This window comes from Amblyomma mixtum, chromosome 1 (assembly GCF_055824585.1).
Source record: "Amblyomma mixtum isolate Tamu chromosome 1, ASM5582458v1, whole genome shotgun sequence".
Classification (NCBI taxonomy): Eukaryota; Metazoa; Arthropoda; class Arachnida; order Ixodida; family Ixodidae; genus Amblyomma; species Amblyomma mixtum.
Genome location: NC_143012.1, coordinates 89,053,647 through 89,067,898, shown reverse-complemented (window position 1 = coordinate 89,067,898; position 14,252 = coordinate 89,053,647). Strand labels below are relative to the sequence as shown.

At 51.9% G+C, this 14,252-nt stretch overlaps 1 protein-coding gene across 2 annotated transcripts in view; it reads left to right on the top strand.

Annotated features, from left to right (window-relative positions):
* The window catches only part of Pur-alpha (Purine-rich binding protein-alpha), a 190,460-nt gene that overhangs the window by 99,281 nt on the left and 76,927 nt on the right, over positions 1–14,252 (top strand). The window contains exon 1 of one of the 2 annotated variants that reach the window (XM_089554390.1): positions 5,326–6,751. The exons of the other annotated variant lie outside the window; for it this stretch is intronic. Within the exon in view, the coding sequence (XP_089410516.1) occupies positions 6,697–6,751 (55 nt within the window). The 5' untranslated portion in view covers positions 5,326–6,696. Of the gene's footprint in view, positions 1–5,325; positions 6,752–14,252 lie in introns of those variants that run through there. 2 annotated transcript variants of the gene reach the window in all.

The window sequence follows — 14,252 nt, the reverse complement described above, 5'->3', positions numbered from 1 at the left end:
CCTAAGTGATGCCAAATCACTAATTCATGGTTAGTTGGTGATTAATTCCTGAATACTAATTAACTGCTAATTAATGACGCATAAGCTTCGCCTTTAGGAGTGGAACGCGACAGCGTGTTGGAGCGCGGCCAGGGAGTCCACGGAACGCCACCACCCGTTCGGCGCGATGCCTTGCCCTTTGAACGGAACGCTTTTTGAGGAAAGGAAATGGCGCAGTAATTCTCTGTCATCTCGGTGGACACCCGAACCGCACCGTAGAGAGGGAGGAAGTGGGAGTGAAAGAAGACAAAGAAAATGAGAAAATGAAAATTGTATTTGAGGAACGGAAATTACGCAGTAAATGTCTCACATATCTCGGTGGACACCCGCAAATTCAGGGGGGCACTTTTTTGACCTAAAGTGTGGTCACTGATGTGTGGTTAAGATGTTAAGCTTCGCCTCTGAGTGTGGAACGCGACAGCGTCTTGCAACGGTGCCAGGGAGTCCATAGAACGCCATCGCCCATTCGGTTTTACGCCTCGCTCGTCGGTAAATTGGTTTTTGAGGAAAGGAAATGTATCTGTCTCTCATATCTCGGTGGACACCTAAACCTCGCCGGAAAGGAAGGGAGGAATATGGGAGTGAGCGAAGACACCGTATTCACTAGACGCGCCTTTGTTCATTCCAAACCTTCGAGATGGCATGGCGGAGTGGATAGCATGCTCGTCTCGCACGCCGAAGACCGGGGTTCGATTCCCGAGCTCGACGAATTTCCTACTCGGTTTTATTTGTTTATATGGCCTGGCTAGAAAAGTTAATTAGGCTAATTGGGTGATTAATCAATTAACTAAGCTCAGTCCCACTCGGAGCATCACTTTACGATCCCTTCAATTGGTTGCATGGTTACTAGCCAAAGTACAATTGGCCTCGTTTGAAATTCGCGCACTGTGACGTCACGACCGTTTCGACCAATTGAAAAGCGTGACATTTCCGTCGACAACTGCTGCTTACAACGACGAGACATTAAATGCTTTCGCCTTAAAAACCAGTCCTACTACTTTCAGAACAGACCCTGTATGTTGCCTGTTCTGTTCTGTGTGACCCGGCCAACAACTTTAGGGAAAGCCGTTCGCCCTGAAATTACCCGCAGGGTTGCTATTTGGCGAATGGGGTCTTTTGCCTAATCAAACGAGTTATTCCTAAATCTGCGTCGAATGTGTTGATGCCGGGCCAAGAAACACTTTCGCAACATTCGCACTGGCGGCGCCACCTCTTGTCGGTAGCAGAATAACGAAAGCAGACGGTACACTAGAAGCGAAACGACTCCAACCATCTGGCGGCGAGAGATGGCGCTAGCGGTGTAGCTGTTGCGTAGGCGTCTCCTTTGGTCCGGGATCGCCGCATACGCTGCGGATTTCCTAATTATTCTAACCGAATCGGGCAAGTGCCCCACGCAAACGCAGTATTTGAGAAATTACCGCCAAATGGTACCTCTGCGGGAAATGTGAGCGCGAGCAAGCCAGCGGTTTCGCCGTGGTGAGCATTTTAGGTTTTTATTTTAAGGTAAAAATATGACTTTTCCAGCATTTATTATTACCACTGTTGGGGGACACCAGAAAACCGGTGACTTGTATTTAGTAAGTAAGTAGTAGTAGTTTTTAACTATTAGAGTTAGGCGTCTGACTGGAGCTAAAGATTTGTAGCTGGTCGTTAGTAATAATCAGTTGTTTTTTTTTTTTTACAATTTGGAAAGCACGATTACCCTTGGCTTTGTGGCTCGACAAAATTTGGCCTTTTTGATTAGTTACTTGTACTGGAAAGGTTGCTTTGCTTGCATGCTTTTCGGAAGCGCATGTAGTTTGGCACGATGCAGGCGTTTTTTTCGAGCCACAGCGCCGAGGATAGCCGCATTTTTTTTTATTCTAAAACCTGATACGGCATTTACTTACGACCGGCTACAAATCTCGAATTGCAACCAGTCGCATAGCTGTGATAGTTAAAAAGTTAATTATCAGAAATTTTTTAACCATCTAACTACGTCAGACCATTCACCGGCTTTCGGTGCCCGTCAGCACTGGTTATACTATGCCGCAAAAGGCATATTTTTACCGCAAAAAGCCTATATCTGAAAATTACTTAGTCATCCCTGAAACACTTGGTATAGCAGCAGCAGCACCGCGCCATCTTGATAAACTGCGCCAAAATCAAAATGAGCGTAAGTTCGGGGGGGGGGGGGGGGGGGGGTTGTAGATGTCCCTGAAGAGCAGGGAATGCACCCAATTCTACCTGTCGCAGTCGATTGTAGCCTAACGTGCAGTCGTTGTTGCGATAACGTCGCGCCATTGCCAAAAAGAGAGGGCGTAACGTTCGGCCGCTACACCATCGCGGAGAGAGAGCGAGAGCCTTGAAACCTGGGCTCCGGCTTGTTGTGGCGCATTCGCGGGGGCGGTCCCAGTTCCTCCCCCTCCCTGCAGCCTTGAAACGCTGCTCGGTCGGCGCGCCTACGCAGTTACCGACTGCGACGTAACCACGGGAAGCGGGCCGTTTCACTATTCGCGGTTCGCACGTTGCTCTGTAGGCCTCCACAGCGCAGGTACCTCTTTGTGCCCTTCCCATTGTTTTTTTTTTTTGCTGCTGCTGGAGCTGTTTACGGATCAGTAACTGTAGGGACGTGTTTCTGCGTAAATGGCGTCGTACGCCGTAACTAAGAACTCTTGGGTTCACCTCGGGAGCCCAACAGTTCTGGCTCAATTAGACCAGGCTGAAATGCCGGCTGTTACCGTTGGGGCCCTTCACTGAGAGTACTCTATCTTCAGTAGGGTTCAGAATTGGGCGAGTTGGTACGAATTCATACTGTCTCCGTCCCTGTCCTTGTGGTGACACAGCAGTATGAACTCTGTCTTTGTTTTAGTGCTGTTTCTTTCTGCTCTTTTTAATAATAATAATAATAATAATAATAATAATAATAATAATAATACTAATAATAATAATAATCTCTTTATTTGTGTCGTAGGGTACATGGTCGACACTGGAGGCCGGCAGGAAAAGCTGTCACAAAGCTGTTACATTAGAGTCTCCTCATACTACTGGATGAATCAGCTTTCTGAATAGGTGAAGGGCACTGCCTTGCCACTGTCGCTGACTGCTTTTTGAATCCGCTGCCACCGCGCTTCAGCAATGCGCCTAGTGACAGCTTCCGCGCGAGATGACGAATCCCCTCTTCGCTGTGGTTCGCGTGCGGTAATTGAGGCGTTGGAATACTCATATTCCGGCTGGCATCGCGAGCCAAACGCAGCCCGGGAAAGCCTCTTCCGTCGCTCGTCGTTTTCTTTCTTTTTTTCCCCGCATTTCTGCTTCTATTTGTGCGCACGCGTTTCTTCCGCGACGCAGTGCTGACGGCGGCGGCGACGTCGTTGCTACGCCTCCAAGGAGCGACGGCAAAAAAAAAGACTGTCGATCGGCTCGCGCATGCGCCGTTGCGCAGCTCGCCTCTGTCGCTGCCCCGGGAGCGAAGATGCGCTGCGCGCGCACCCATCTCCGAAAGAAGTGGAGAGTCTTCTCCGCAGAGAAGAGCGAATGCGGAGGAGAGAGGCTGCATCCGCTGCTTCTCACTTTTTTGGATTTGATTGCCGGCCGAAGTGGCAACAAAAAACAGCCAGCAAGTAAGCGTGCGCGTACAAATGCGCCGGTGCGTTGCTGCCGCTGGCCACCCCGGGCAAATGGCGGAAGCGCGGGCTGTTGCGCGATTGGTTACCGCTGCCGCCGCGGAAATGACGTCACTCTCTCCCGCTTCCGTCGTCTGCGGAACGTCTACTTGGCCGTCGCGCGCTCGCGCGCGCGGATTCTCCTCCACCTCTCTCTTTCTCTCGTTTTCCTTCTCGCACTCGTCGCTCCCTGGTTTGTGCGTAGCGAACGGAGGCGCGCGCTGGTTGGTTTGCGCCCGACGGAGGTTTAGGAGGAGGGAACCAGCGCCACCTCCGTGAACCCTTTCCACTGTCTCCGCCGACAGATTATCGTGCTGCCAGACATAACTAATAATAATAACCGCGATCCACCGACCGGCACGGCTTCGCGTGCATGCGTGCGCGGAGGCTGAAAGTAGAAGGGAGGAGAAGGAAGACGGGTCATTCGCGTCTCTCACGAATTCCCGCGCCATCTTTTGGGCTGGTGTAACCAGACGAACGAAAGGGGATGCTTTCTCTCTCTCTCTTTACTATATATTCCTTTCATTTTATTGAAATTACCGTCCTTGGAAGGCGGTGCGAAGAGGGTCTCTTCTTTTTCCTACCTCCCTCCTGCTTTATTTTTTTCACGTGCTTTGATTGTCCGTCACGTGTCGTCTGCGTCTCGACTGCTGAAGCGCGTAGCCGCAGCTGCTTTTATTGTGCGATCGCGCGCCACATTTTTTGTGTGTGGAGTTTGCATATCAGAGTTCCCGCCATGACTGTATTCTCCTGACTTTTTGTCGACTTGCGTGATATGCCTAGGTCTCTCGCACTAAAATGGCCACGATCCGTTACGTCTTCGTTCGAACAGAACAATAGCGGACGTCAAACGTGACTGGAATCGTGTATGTTGCGCCTTTTCACGACACTGCACCCGCGGCGACCGCTGTGTCGTAATGCCTTCTGCGCTAGGGATCAATTGAGCGCAATTGGTGCAGAAACCAAGCGCTTCCTTCTTATTGGTCGTTCGCGGTCACGTGGCTGTCGGGAGCCCGTAGAGTTCGAATGCAAGCTCCGAGGCGTTGTGGCACTGTAGCGGGTAACGTCTGCTCTGGGTTTCGTCTGCGTCGATTTTTTTTTTTTTTTCAGAAATTTTCCCACCGAGTCCTCTGCGGGAGTCCTCATTGCATTGACACCTTTCAGTCGGGGCAGCTGGAACTCTGCCAAACTTTGGTGGTTTGTTGCCTCGAACAGCACGTCTTACGTCCGTCGCACCTGGCTGTTGCGTTGTTTCTGTTCTGTTTTAAAATGGCCGCCTCGAGTTGACACTCATAACGGCAACGTTATTTTGTGAATTTGGAAAACTTGGATTCTTTCGGGATGATTGAAATGTCAGCACTACCAAACTATCAACTGCTTTCTCACAGAGCCGGCGCAGGTGGCAGCAGACGACGGTTGAGATTTCGTCGTCTGCTTCCCGAAGAGCCGTCCGCCGCACTCGACTTCGGCTTCCTTCCACTCGGTGTCGTGATCAGCCGTTCTTTTTTGAATGGTACGGCAAAACAGCGCTGACGGACGGGACGGAAGAAGGCGAGACAGACACATGCGCTGAACTAACAACCAAATGGTTTATTGCGAAAGAGGGGACAATATAAGAGGGGGGCGTTCTTTTTTGACGCACTTCGGCCTCAGTTTTTGTTTGCGTCTGACCGCGCACGGACGGGGTCGGCGGCTTTTTGGCGCGAAACATAAAGGCGTCTCGAGGCGCGCGAGAGCCGGCGCGAGACTGCGGCGCGTGATGCGGCGGCGGCCTTCCAAACAAGCAAATGCGCGTCTGGCGGCGGCACGCATCAAACAAATACAAATCAGCTGCTGCGTCTGCGCCGCTAGTTGAGGCCCCCTCCGCAGGCCGCCGGCGCGGCGCTGCGGTAGCGCGGCCGACGCTGGCGGCTTCCTTCCCGTCGGCGCAGACGGGTTCGCAGACGACAGGGCGTGAAGCAGACGACGGGAAGGGGTGAGGAGCAGCGCGGCCGTTCGGTCCGTCTGGCTCGGTTGGTTGGCTGGACAACGGCTGGTTGGCGACGGAGTGCGGCAGGCAGCCGGGTGGTTTTGTTGCGTGGTGCCGCTGGTACCGGCCCGTGGTAGTTACCGCTGGTGGTTTTCGCTGGTCTCCTCTTCGCACCGCGACGAAAGGTTTGTGTGCTGGACCGCAGTGGCGAGGAGTGGACCGTTTGATCATCTGACGGCGGAGCGAGTTCGAGAAGGTGCGCCGTGTGATCGCAGGGCGGATCGTCGGACTCGGGGGGGACGCCTCGGCGGTACGTGCTGCGCGTTTCGTCGTTTTCGATTTCCGACTGGACGCCGGCGTCTTGTTGCTAACGGGACTGTGAGAACAACCGCAAAGAAAGCCGTAAAGGAGAGCGAGGGAGAGAGAGAGAGGAAGGGGAGAGCGAGCGTGAACCACTACGCGAAGCGGAGACGGCCAGCAGGGGCGGAGTTGGGAAGCCGAAGCGGACAAGCCCTTGCGGACGACGGTCCACGTCTGTTATTGCCGCCCGCTGCAGACGACGGCCTCCAGACTGTGTGGACCGAGAAAACAAAGCGGCAGTATTTAAAGATGGCGGAAGGAGTGCCTCTGTAACGGTTTGAGTCTGTCCGCGTTGGACGTAACGTCACCGACTGAAGCCGAAACTACAAGGATGCCAGAGGAGTTTACGCATTACCGGAGCCTGAAGAAGTAGGTGCAACCGAATTCAGGCATCGAAACGACATTCCCAGGACATAATCGTCGGTGTGTGGTTCCGTTTATGTACCGAGCACCGGAAGCAGCGGACAAGCTGCCGGCAGTGACAAGCGTCGGTGATATCTTGGTAACTAGCGGCATTTGTTTACAACGGCCAAAAGCTTAGGAAGTGAAAAAACATAAGCGAACGGGATTGACTTTGAACTGTCGAACTGACACTCCTTATCATTTCGCGTCTACTCGTGGACAATTTGTTTTAAGGTCACAGCCGGACACTCTGTGGAAAAACAATATCTCGAAGACGTCTTGATGCCGGCCGGATTCATGATGGATATATCCCGCCATTCCTCATCGAGCGAGCTCGGTGAGTACTTTGCTAGAACTCTCTCGAACACAATGCGGCCCGAGATGGCTTCACGTCGTCTGCATGGGTTAGATATATTGCTCGCTCACAGCTTCGGAGAATGTGAGGTGTAGTAGGATACACTTTAAAGAAACAATAGTTTGGTAGCAATGGGCTATGCCTGACCAATCACAGCATTAAGCGAAACCAGATTTTTAACGTTTGACTACATCAGACAACCAAGAGGCATCAAAATTCGTGTGCTTAAATTTCGTCTGGTGATTAGCTACTTGTTGAAATGGGTACATTTGTCCCCGAAGAATTCTGTGTAGCGGCCACTGCAGACTGAAGTAGTATATATGTCCGTGACCAACACGGCATACGGCGCGTCATGGTTTCACAGGTCGCTGTGTTCTGCGAGGACATGACTGTTAACCAAGGCAGATGAATACGTATACAGGTCGAAGCAGTAGGAACGCACATTCCAGTCAGTATGAGCGCCAGATACTGCCTGCCCAAGTACGTGGTGAAATTTATTGTGCATACTTAAAAGTAGCTTGCCGCGTGATTCTTCTCGTATGCGTTTTCAAGTTATCTGCGGAAGGGAAGTAAACACAAAATTCGATCCTGCGTACGCGAACGCACTTTTCCTCTGTCCATGTAGCTGGTTCCTGTTCCTCTACTCGATCTCGTGGTTGTCATCTAAGGGCAGGCACAAGTCTCGCACCTAGCGGCCGCTTTGAACATCACATGAGCGCCGTTTCTGGCCGGCCGACGTTCTCGCCTCGCCGCCTTCAGGGTTTCCCCAACTATTCATTAACTAGCAGCACGGCCACGCTCGAGTCACGTTGCACATACCAAGTGATGTCACGCGACGGTTTCTGCGATCTCTGCAATAAGGTCCCGCGCTTGCGTTCTAGTGTGTGCGTCACCAGTTAGTCGCGCGGCGGCGTTGGCTTCCTTATTGCCGCCTAACGTCACTTGACCGGCGCTAACACTACTACTGCTCGCTTCCTGGATCGCGGGTTTTCCAGGCCCTAACCGCGCTGTTGCCCGAGCAACCTTCGATTCGAAAACGACGGGGCAGGCGACAGTTGTGACGTGGTTGGTTACACCATGTCGTGTGTGGTCGCCGAGTATGGTTGCACACAGCGTCGGTTAGGCGCCCATTCCCGGTCGTGTGTTGCCTGTTGAGTAATCGGTTAACCACCTACTACCCTCGCGTTGAGATATTCGCCAGCTCTTCCTGTATTGGTCAACCCGCCGTCGATGCTCTCGAGCTTGTAATTACTGCAGGCTTTATCGCCAGCCCGCTGTTTATTACTATTTTTTTTCTTACTGCTGGGTTGCACAACAGCACTTGAGAAGACGGTTTTAGAGCAGTCGTTATCGGTGTGGCACCAGCGCGACGTGTCAGGCGGGAGACTCCGCCGCATTAAACGGTTGACGCAGGCCGCCATTGTGGTTAGGGCTGGGTTTAAACAGAAGACAATAAGTAAAGCTGACCACCAACCAGGCGGCCGCTTCGCCCGCACGCGCGGAGCGGGTCTGTGTGCGCAGTTGTTCTGCGCAGGTGCGCTTGTGGCGGTAGCGGAGGGTTAGCAGACGCAGAGGGCGAGGGGGAACGAGACGATGTAAATAGCTACAAACGAAAAGCTCGTGTAAAGATTCCCCCCCCCCCCCCCCCTTTTTTTTTCTCCATCTCTCTCTCTCGGCTTTGTTAACTTCGCTGTTGCCGCCGGCTTTCCCGTGAAAGTGAAAAAAAATTAAAAGCTGCGAAAGCTTGTAAAAAAGCTCTGTAGGCGAAATAAGTTCTTTTGTCACCGGCGCGCGCAACGTTAGTCTTATGTGCGACTTATTGGCAGCTCGGTTGCAATGTCGTCTGCTTTGAACGCGACTTCAGTGCGATGCCTTCTGCCTTTGTCACTGCTGCTCGCATAATTTATGCGCGGCTTATGATTGTGGCTGCTTCGGCAAGTTCGGTTGGTCGGCCGACATCTTGTCCCCCCCCCCCAATAGATGGATGAATGCGTGTTGGTGGTCGGTGGCCCCCTGTAATCGCGTTCGTTCGTTGCTGTGGGGTCGCGAGCAGACGGGGGTGTCGTTTTTTACGCCCGCTCGTTCTCGGAAAGGTCGTCTGCTAAACATTTCTTCGGTCCGGCCGTTCTTTTCCTCTCTTCTGCCCTGCCTGCTGCCGGTCTTTCGTCCGTCTCCTTCGAACGCGTGCGGCGAGATAGTGAAGGCGGCCATTTTGACGCGCTCGTTGCAACGGTCGCCGCGGCCGCTTACGAGCGCGTGGCTGGCAACCCTGCTAATTTGAATCTCTTGCAGCTTCGGCCATTGATCTTCCCCTCGTGTTAGACGGAATAACTTCTGCTTAGTTTATCTAGAGTAACTAGGCTTACCGTTTTGTTCAACTGTTTGAGAGCGGCGCCGCTATAGTTTTAACTGCTGAAAAATGTAGGCCTAACTCTAGGCGTTCGCCAAGAAGAAAGGCGGGACTGAATTCGCGTCGTTTAATTAGCGACGGTGGCATTACTGGCCGTGTCTTGCTGCTGCGTACCGCAGTTTTGAAGCCCGTTTTGTCCTCTTTGCTCGTTGAGGCGAAAAATGACGTTCTTGATATTTTGGCCGTTTTCAGGTAATTGCGTGTATTTCCTCGATGTGTGCGGTCTGTTCGACTCGTTCCCTTACGTGCGGCTGGGTGCCTATGAAATTGTGAGGCCTATGAAATTGTGGGGTTCTTCATTCAGAGCCAAAAAAAAAAAAGGCCCGTCGTTATTCCCGACCAGAGAGTCTACTCTGTCAAAATGTTTAAATTTTGGCTTGGTGTATGCTAATTTGGGGGCAATATACTGGTAGCAGCAAGACTTCGTCGGTGAACAGCCAAGGGAAGAAAAAAAAAACGCTGGAAGATATTGAACCACTGACGGTTTTCGCCGGCATCTGCTTGCTTTTATTACGCAATGGCGCGGAAAGAAGTCAGCGCCTCTATCGTTATAACGGTTAGATCGCAATAGCGGGGTGCTACATGCGAATTAGCCCCCGGCGACAGCTGGTGTGGACGTCAGCGCTACAACTTAGCCGAGCGGCGTGTGGGTGCGGCAGCGCGATCTGCAGACGGCGACAGGCGTTATCGCATGACGTCTCCTTATCTCACGGCATACGCCCATCGAGCTTATCCCCGTAACTTAACCGTTCCGACGCAGGGTTGCAGCTCTAATCTCGCGCCGAGACGATCTGTAGCTGTATCGATCGATTCATTCCGTCGCGTGGGAATGCAGCGGGCCCTATGGTTGTTGGGAAGCCGTCGGTTCGGCCCCTTATCAGTGAATAATGAAAAGTTTTCTCCTTGCATCGAGCCGCTGCTGTTAGCTACACTTACCACGTGGCTTCTGCCTGCATTTGCGGCGTGCTGTTTGGTACGGCGGCCGATGTTTTGCTCCCCTCGGGAGTGCATGTCGCGGTAGCTATAACACATACAGTCTGGAGCAGTGTAAAGGGGACCACTACTTTAGTCCGCAGTCAACGGTTTCATCTGCTCGCGAGCTTTAGACGCACACTGAGCTGCGAGTTAGAAGCACACTTCGTTCTTCAACTTGTATTTCCCTGTTGTCTAGCATGGCCTCTACAGTTTCTTTCCTACCCAAGTGTAGGAAGAGACAACGTCTGCTTCTTGAGTGCAGAGAGTGGATCCATTCGTATTGATCGGAGCTGTACCTTGAATCCCTTTTGTCAGTCTGTTTTTGACGCACTTATCCGCGTGTACAGGTGCCGTCAGAAGTAAATTGAAGTTAATATTCAGGAAAAAATTTAATCATTGGCCTCCCATTTTATGCATCCTTGAATGCATATCTCCAGCCTAATTGTGATTATGGGAATTGCACTGTGCACCAACAAGCATGGACCATTATGCTTTAGATTTAAAAAAATTAATTTTTTTTGACAAAGTCGCCTTTCATTTACTTTTGGTGGTGAGTGTACATGAATTCGGCAGCAGCGCATCGTATCGACTTTCTAGCGCGTCGCATTCACGTAAACGGCGATAATGCGCTAGGAAAGCGCGTCGCATCAATGCGCCAGGCGGGAGCAGATCGAGCAAGACAAGTCGACTTCCACGGTGAAAGGAAACGGGTTTGGAGGTGCACCTCCTCCTTCCTGCGGCAGCTATACGCAATACCCCCTCAGCCGGATAACAAAGCAGACTGGGCTCAATATGGGCGCTGGGCGAAGAGTCACCATCCCGCCAGACTTGATGCGGTGCATGTAAACGGTATAGCGCATCGGCTCCGCGAGGAAATACGATGCGCCACTGTCGCATTCATGTAAACCCCGCTTATGCTCCCTCGACAGAGTGGGCTTATACCCTTGTTAGCCGCCGCGGTGGCTCAGCGGTTATGGTGCTCGGCTGCTGACCCGAAAGACGCGGGTTCGATCCCGGCCGCGGCGGCTGGAATTTCTTTGGAGGAGAAATTCTAGAGGCCCGTGTACTGTGCGATGTCAGTGCATGTTAAAGAACCCCAGGTGGTCGAATTTTCCGGAGCCCTTCACTACGGCGTCTCTCATAGCCTCAGTCGCTTTGGGACGTTAAACCCCATAAACCATAAACCAAACCTATACCCTTGTTACACGGCTGACTTAACCTTGGTTATGCTTAACCGAGGTTACTGAGCTTAACCACGGTTAACGCGAACCGCGGTTTGCAGCAGTTACACAGCGGCCAGTGTCGTCTGTTAGAGTCACTAGCGCCCTCTGGGGTAAAACAAGAAAAATGACACGCCGATTGACAAAAAGAGTCGCAATTCACAAATGTGATCGGCATTTTTGCCACATTGCTTTTTACACATCACTACTTTAAAAAAAAAAATGCACGTTACGGCTTGCAGAAGCCTTGCTTGAGATATTTTGCAGCGTACACCTTGCTCGGCTAGATGAGCGGCAGGCTAGAACAGCGTATGGACATTGGTGCAACTCTCGCTCTTTCTCGACATCGACCAGTGAGCGTCGGAGGCGAGAAGCGAGGGTACGACTGCAGGACAGGCATGCCGGATGCTCATCCGACAGTACGCCGTGCTCTCGCTTGACTGCGTCGTGCCGCGACGTGCCTGCAGCGGCCGCGCATTCGTGTGGCTCAGCTTTGCGCCGTTTTCTCCGCACCTGCTGACTGCCCTGGCTTTGCGAAACGGTGCTTGTAAAGAGGGGAAAAGAAAAAAAATAAAGGCGTAAATGCGCAGAAAATAAAGTTGGAAGCAAGTTCTTTGCTTCTCCGCGATTCGGGCTTAATGAGAAGTCGCCTTACTGAGTTGATGCTGCCGGCTTTCTGGTGCTGATAGGTATTTAGCTTGTATACAGTCTTAGAAAAAAAAGATTGTAGCACTTACTAACTTCGGGGTAGTAACTGTTTGTCACATGTGTTACTACCATGGCCGGTTGACTGGCAGCGCACAAGCAAGCGACAGTGTTACTATCCTGTTAGTAACTGCAGTTAGTGACGGGATGGTTAGAAGCAGTTACGAACGCATTAAGTTAGTAACAGCTGCTACGACTAGTTAGTTTGGTTTATTGGGGTTTAAAGTCCCAAAGCGACTCAGGCTATGAGGGACGCCATAGTGAAGGGCTCCGGAAATTTCGACCACCTGCGGTTCCTTAACGTGCACTGACATATCGCACAGTGCATGGACATCTAGAATTTCGCCTCCATCGAAATTCGACCTCCACGGCCGGGATCGAACCCGCGTCCTTCGGGCCAGCAGCCGAGTGCCATAGCCACTATAGACCTTTTTCAGGTGCGCGCGGCCATCTTGCGACAGCAGCGCCGTCTTGCGTCTGGCCGATTTCTCCGCCATGTTGGCTTGGGTGGCCGCCGCAGCAATACAGGCAGCGAGTACTCGCCGCGCTGTTCAGCCTGATCCGAGTGTTGATTTTTGGATGATTTTGACCTGCAAAGTGTTGCACTGTATGCACTGAGCAACTGTGAACAAAATGGCCCGTGCTTCGGCGAGCGGCGGCGCGGATGTTCCCCTGCAAGTTGTGCCGAAAATCGACATTGGAGGTGCGCTTCTACGCATGTGTGCGCAACTCATTTAACGGCTTTCTGGTATCTATAATGGAGACATTTATTAATGCGAGCACGAAACTTGCTGAGCGCTTCTATGTTGTAGTTATAATTATAAAAGAAAAACCGCTCCGTTCCGAGCTAACAGCAGTGTTGCTGTCAAGCGCTCAAGCGGTCTGCTCTGCGTTGCGTCGGTGACACGAACAGATTGAAACTGCGTTCGACCGCGTCTTTCACTACATTTTCCCTGTGCACTGTCCTAAAAAACGTAACTTTCCGTAGTGCTACATTGAGAAGGCACCGCTGGAGCGCATAAGCGCACAGAATTCTGTGGCGGCTTTTGGCTTTGCACAAATTTCTTGATTACTTCTTACTAACGGTAAAATAACTGGTGAAGCGTGCAAATCTAGGGTGGTCCATTCTTAGCGTGAACATGCGAGTGTGGGGCAGCGCTCTTCGGAGCGCCAGTGCATCCGTCGGCGCCGCGCGTCGAAGTAAAGTGTCGCAGGAACAGAGGAAACTGGATGTGGAGCTTCGCGTCGTCTGACATTTCGCCAAACTCGGAAGATGTAGTCGAGAGGCATCTGGCCTTCGAACGCGATGTAATTTATACACTCGAAACTGGTGCACCTGCTGTGACAGTTCCTGAGGGGCGTATCTGCTTGGTCCGCCTCGGGTGCGGCCGCTGCTTAATGCCGAAAGAGCGAGAAAGCGCTTTCGTGTGGTCGGCTGGGCACAGCGTGCCTGCTGATTGCACATCCCTAGTAGGCACATTTTTTTTTTATGACGTCAGTTGAAAATAGTATTTGGTCGAAGCATGAGGTGTCACGATGCAAGGTGGACACGTCAAAGCTGCGGCCTTAAGTTTTTTAAGGCCTGCTGGTTTATCGGATATTTACTGCAAGCAAATAGCTGTGGCGTTTGTGCAATGCATCATGGCTTTCAAGTACTGTCAAATAGCTATGTTTACAGTGCCGTTGTCGTTAATAATCAGTCGCCAGTGTCGGGAGTTATAACAGAAATGTTTCACGTAACCCGCAGTGCTGCTGCATCATTTACCCAAATTACTTATGTTTTGATTTTGCAAGGATCACAGACGACACATATCTTAACGACATCAGCAGTAGGTGCTCGCGTGTAAGGTATGTGTAGCTGAAAAAGCCCTCAACCGCACTGCCGCCGTGGCTCTCTGTTCTTCACACTGCTCCGCTTCAAGCCGCCTGCGCTTCCTGTAGTTGTTTAAACAGCAGACGACTGCGCAGTGGTTTCCCGAAGACCTCGTTTCAGCTTTAATCACACATACACCCAAATCGGGCTGCTACAGCTAAGCAACCGCATACAGTAAACACGGAGAACCGCAGAGAACGCACGGGACGCACGGACACCGCCTTTCCGAGCCAGCCAGAGAGGAGGAAAGCAACATGGCGGTGTTCGGCGCGCTGGGAGCGAGGCTAAAACTGAAAAAGG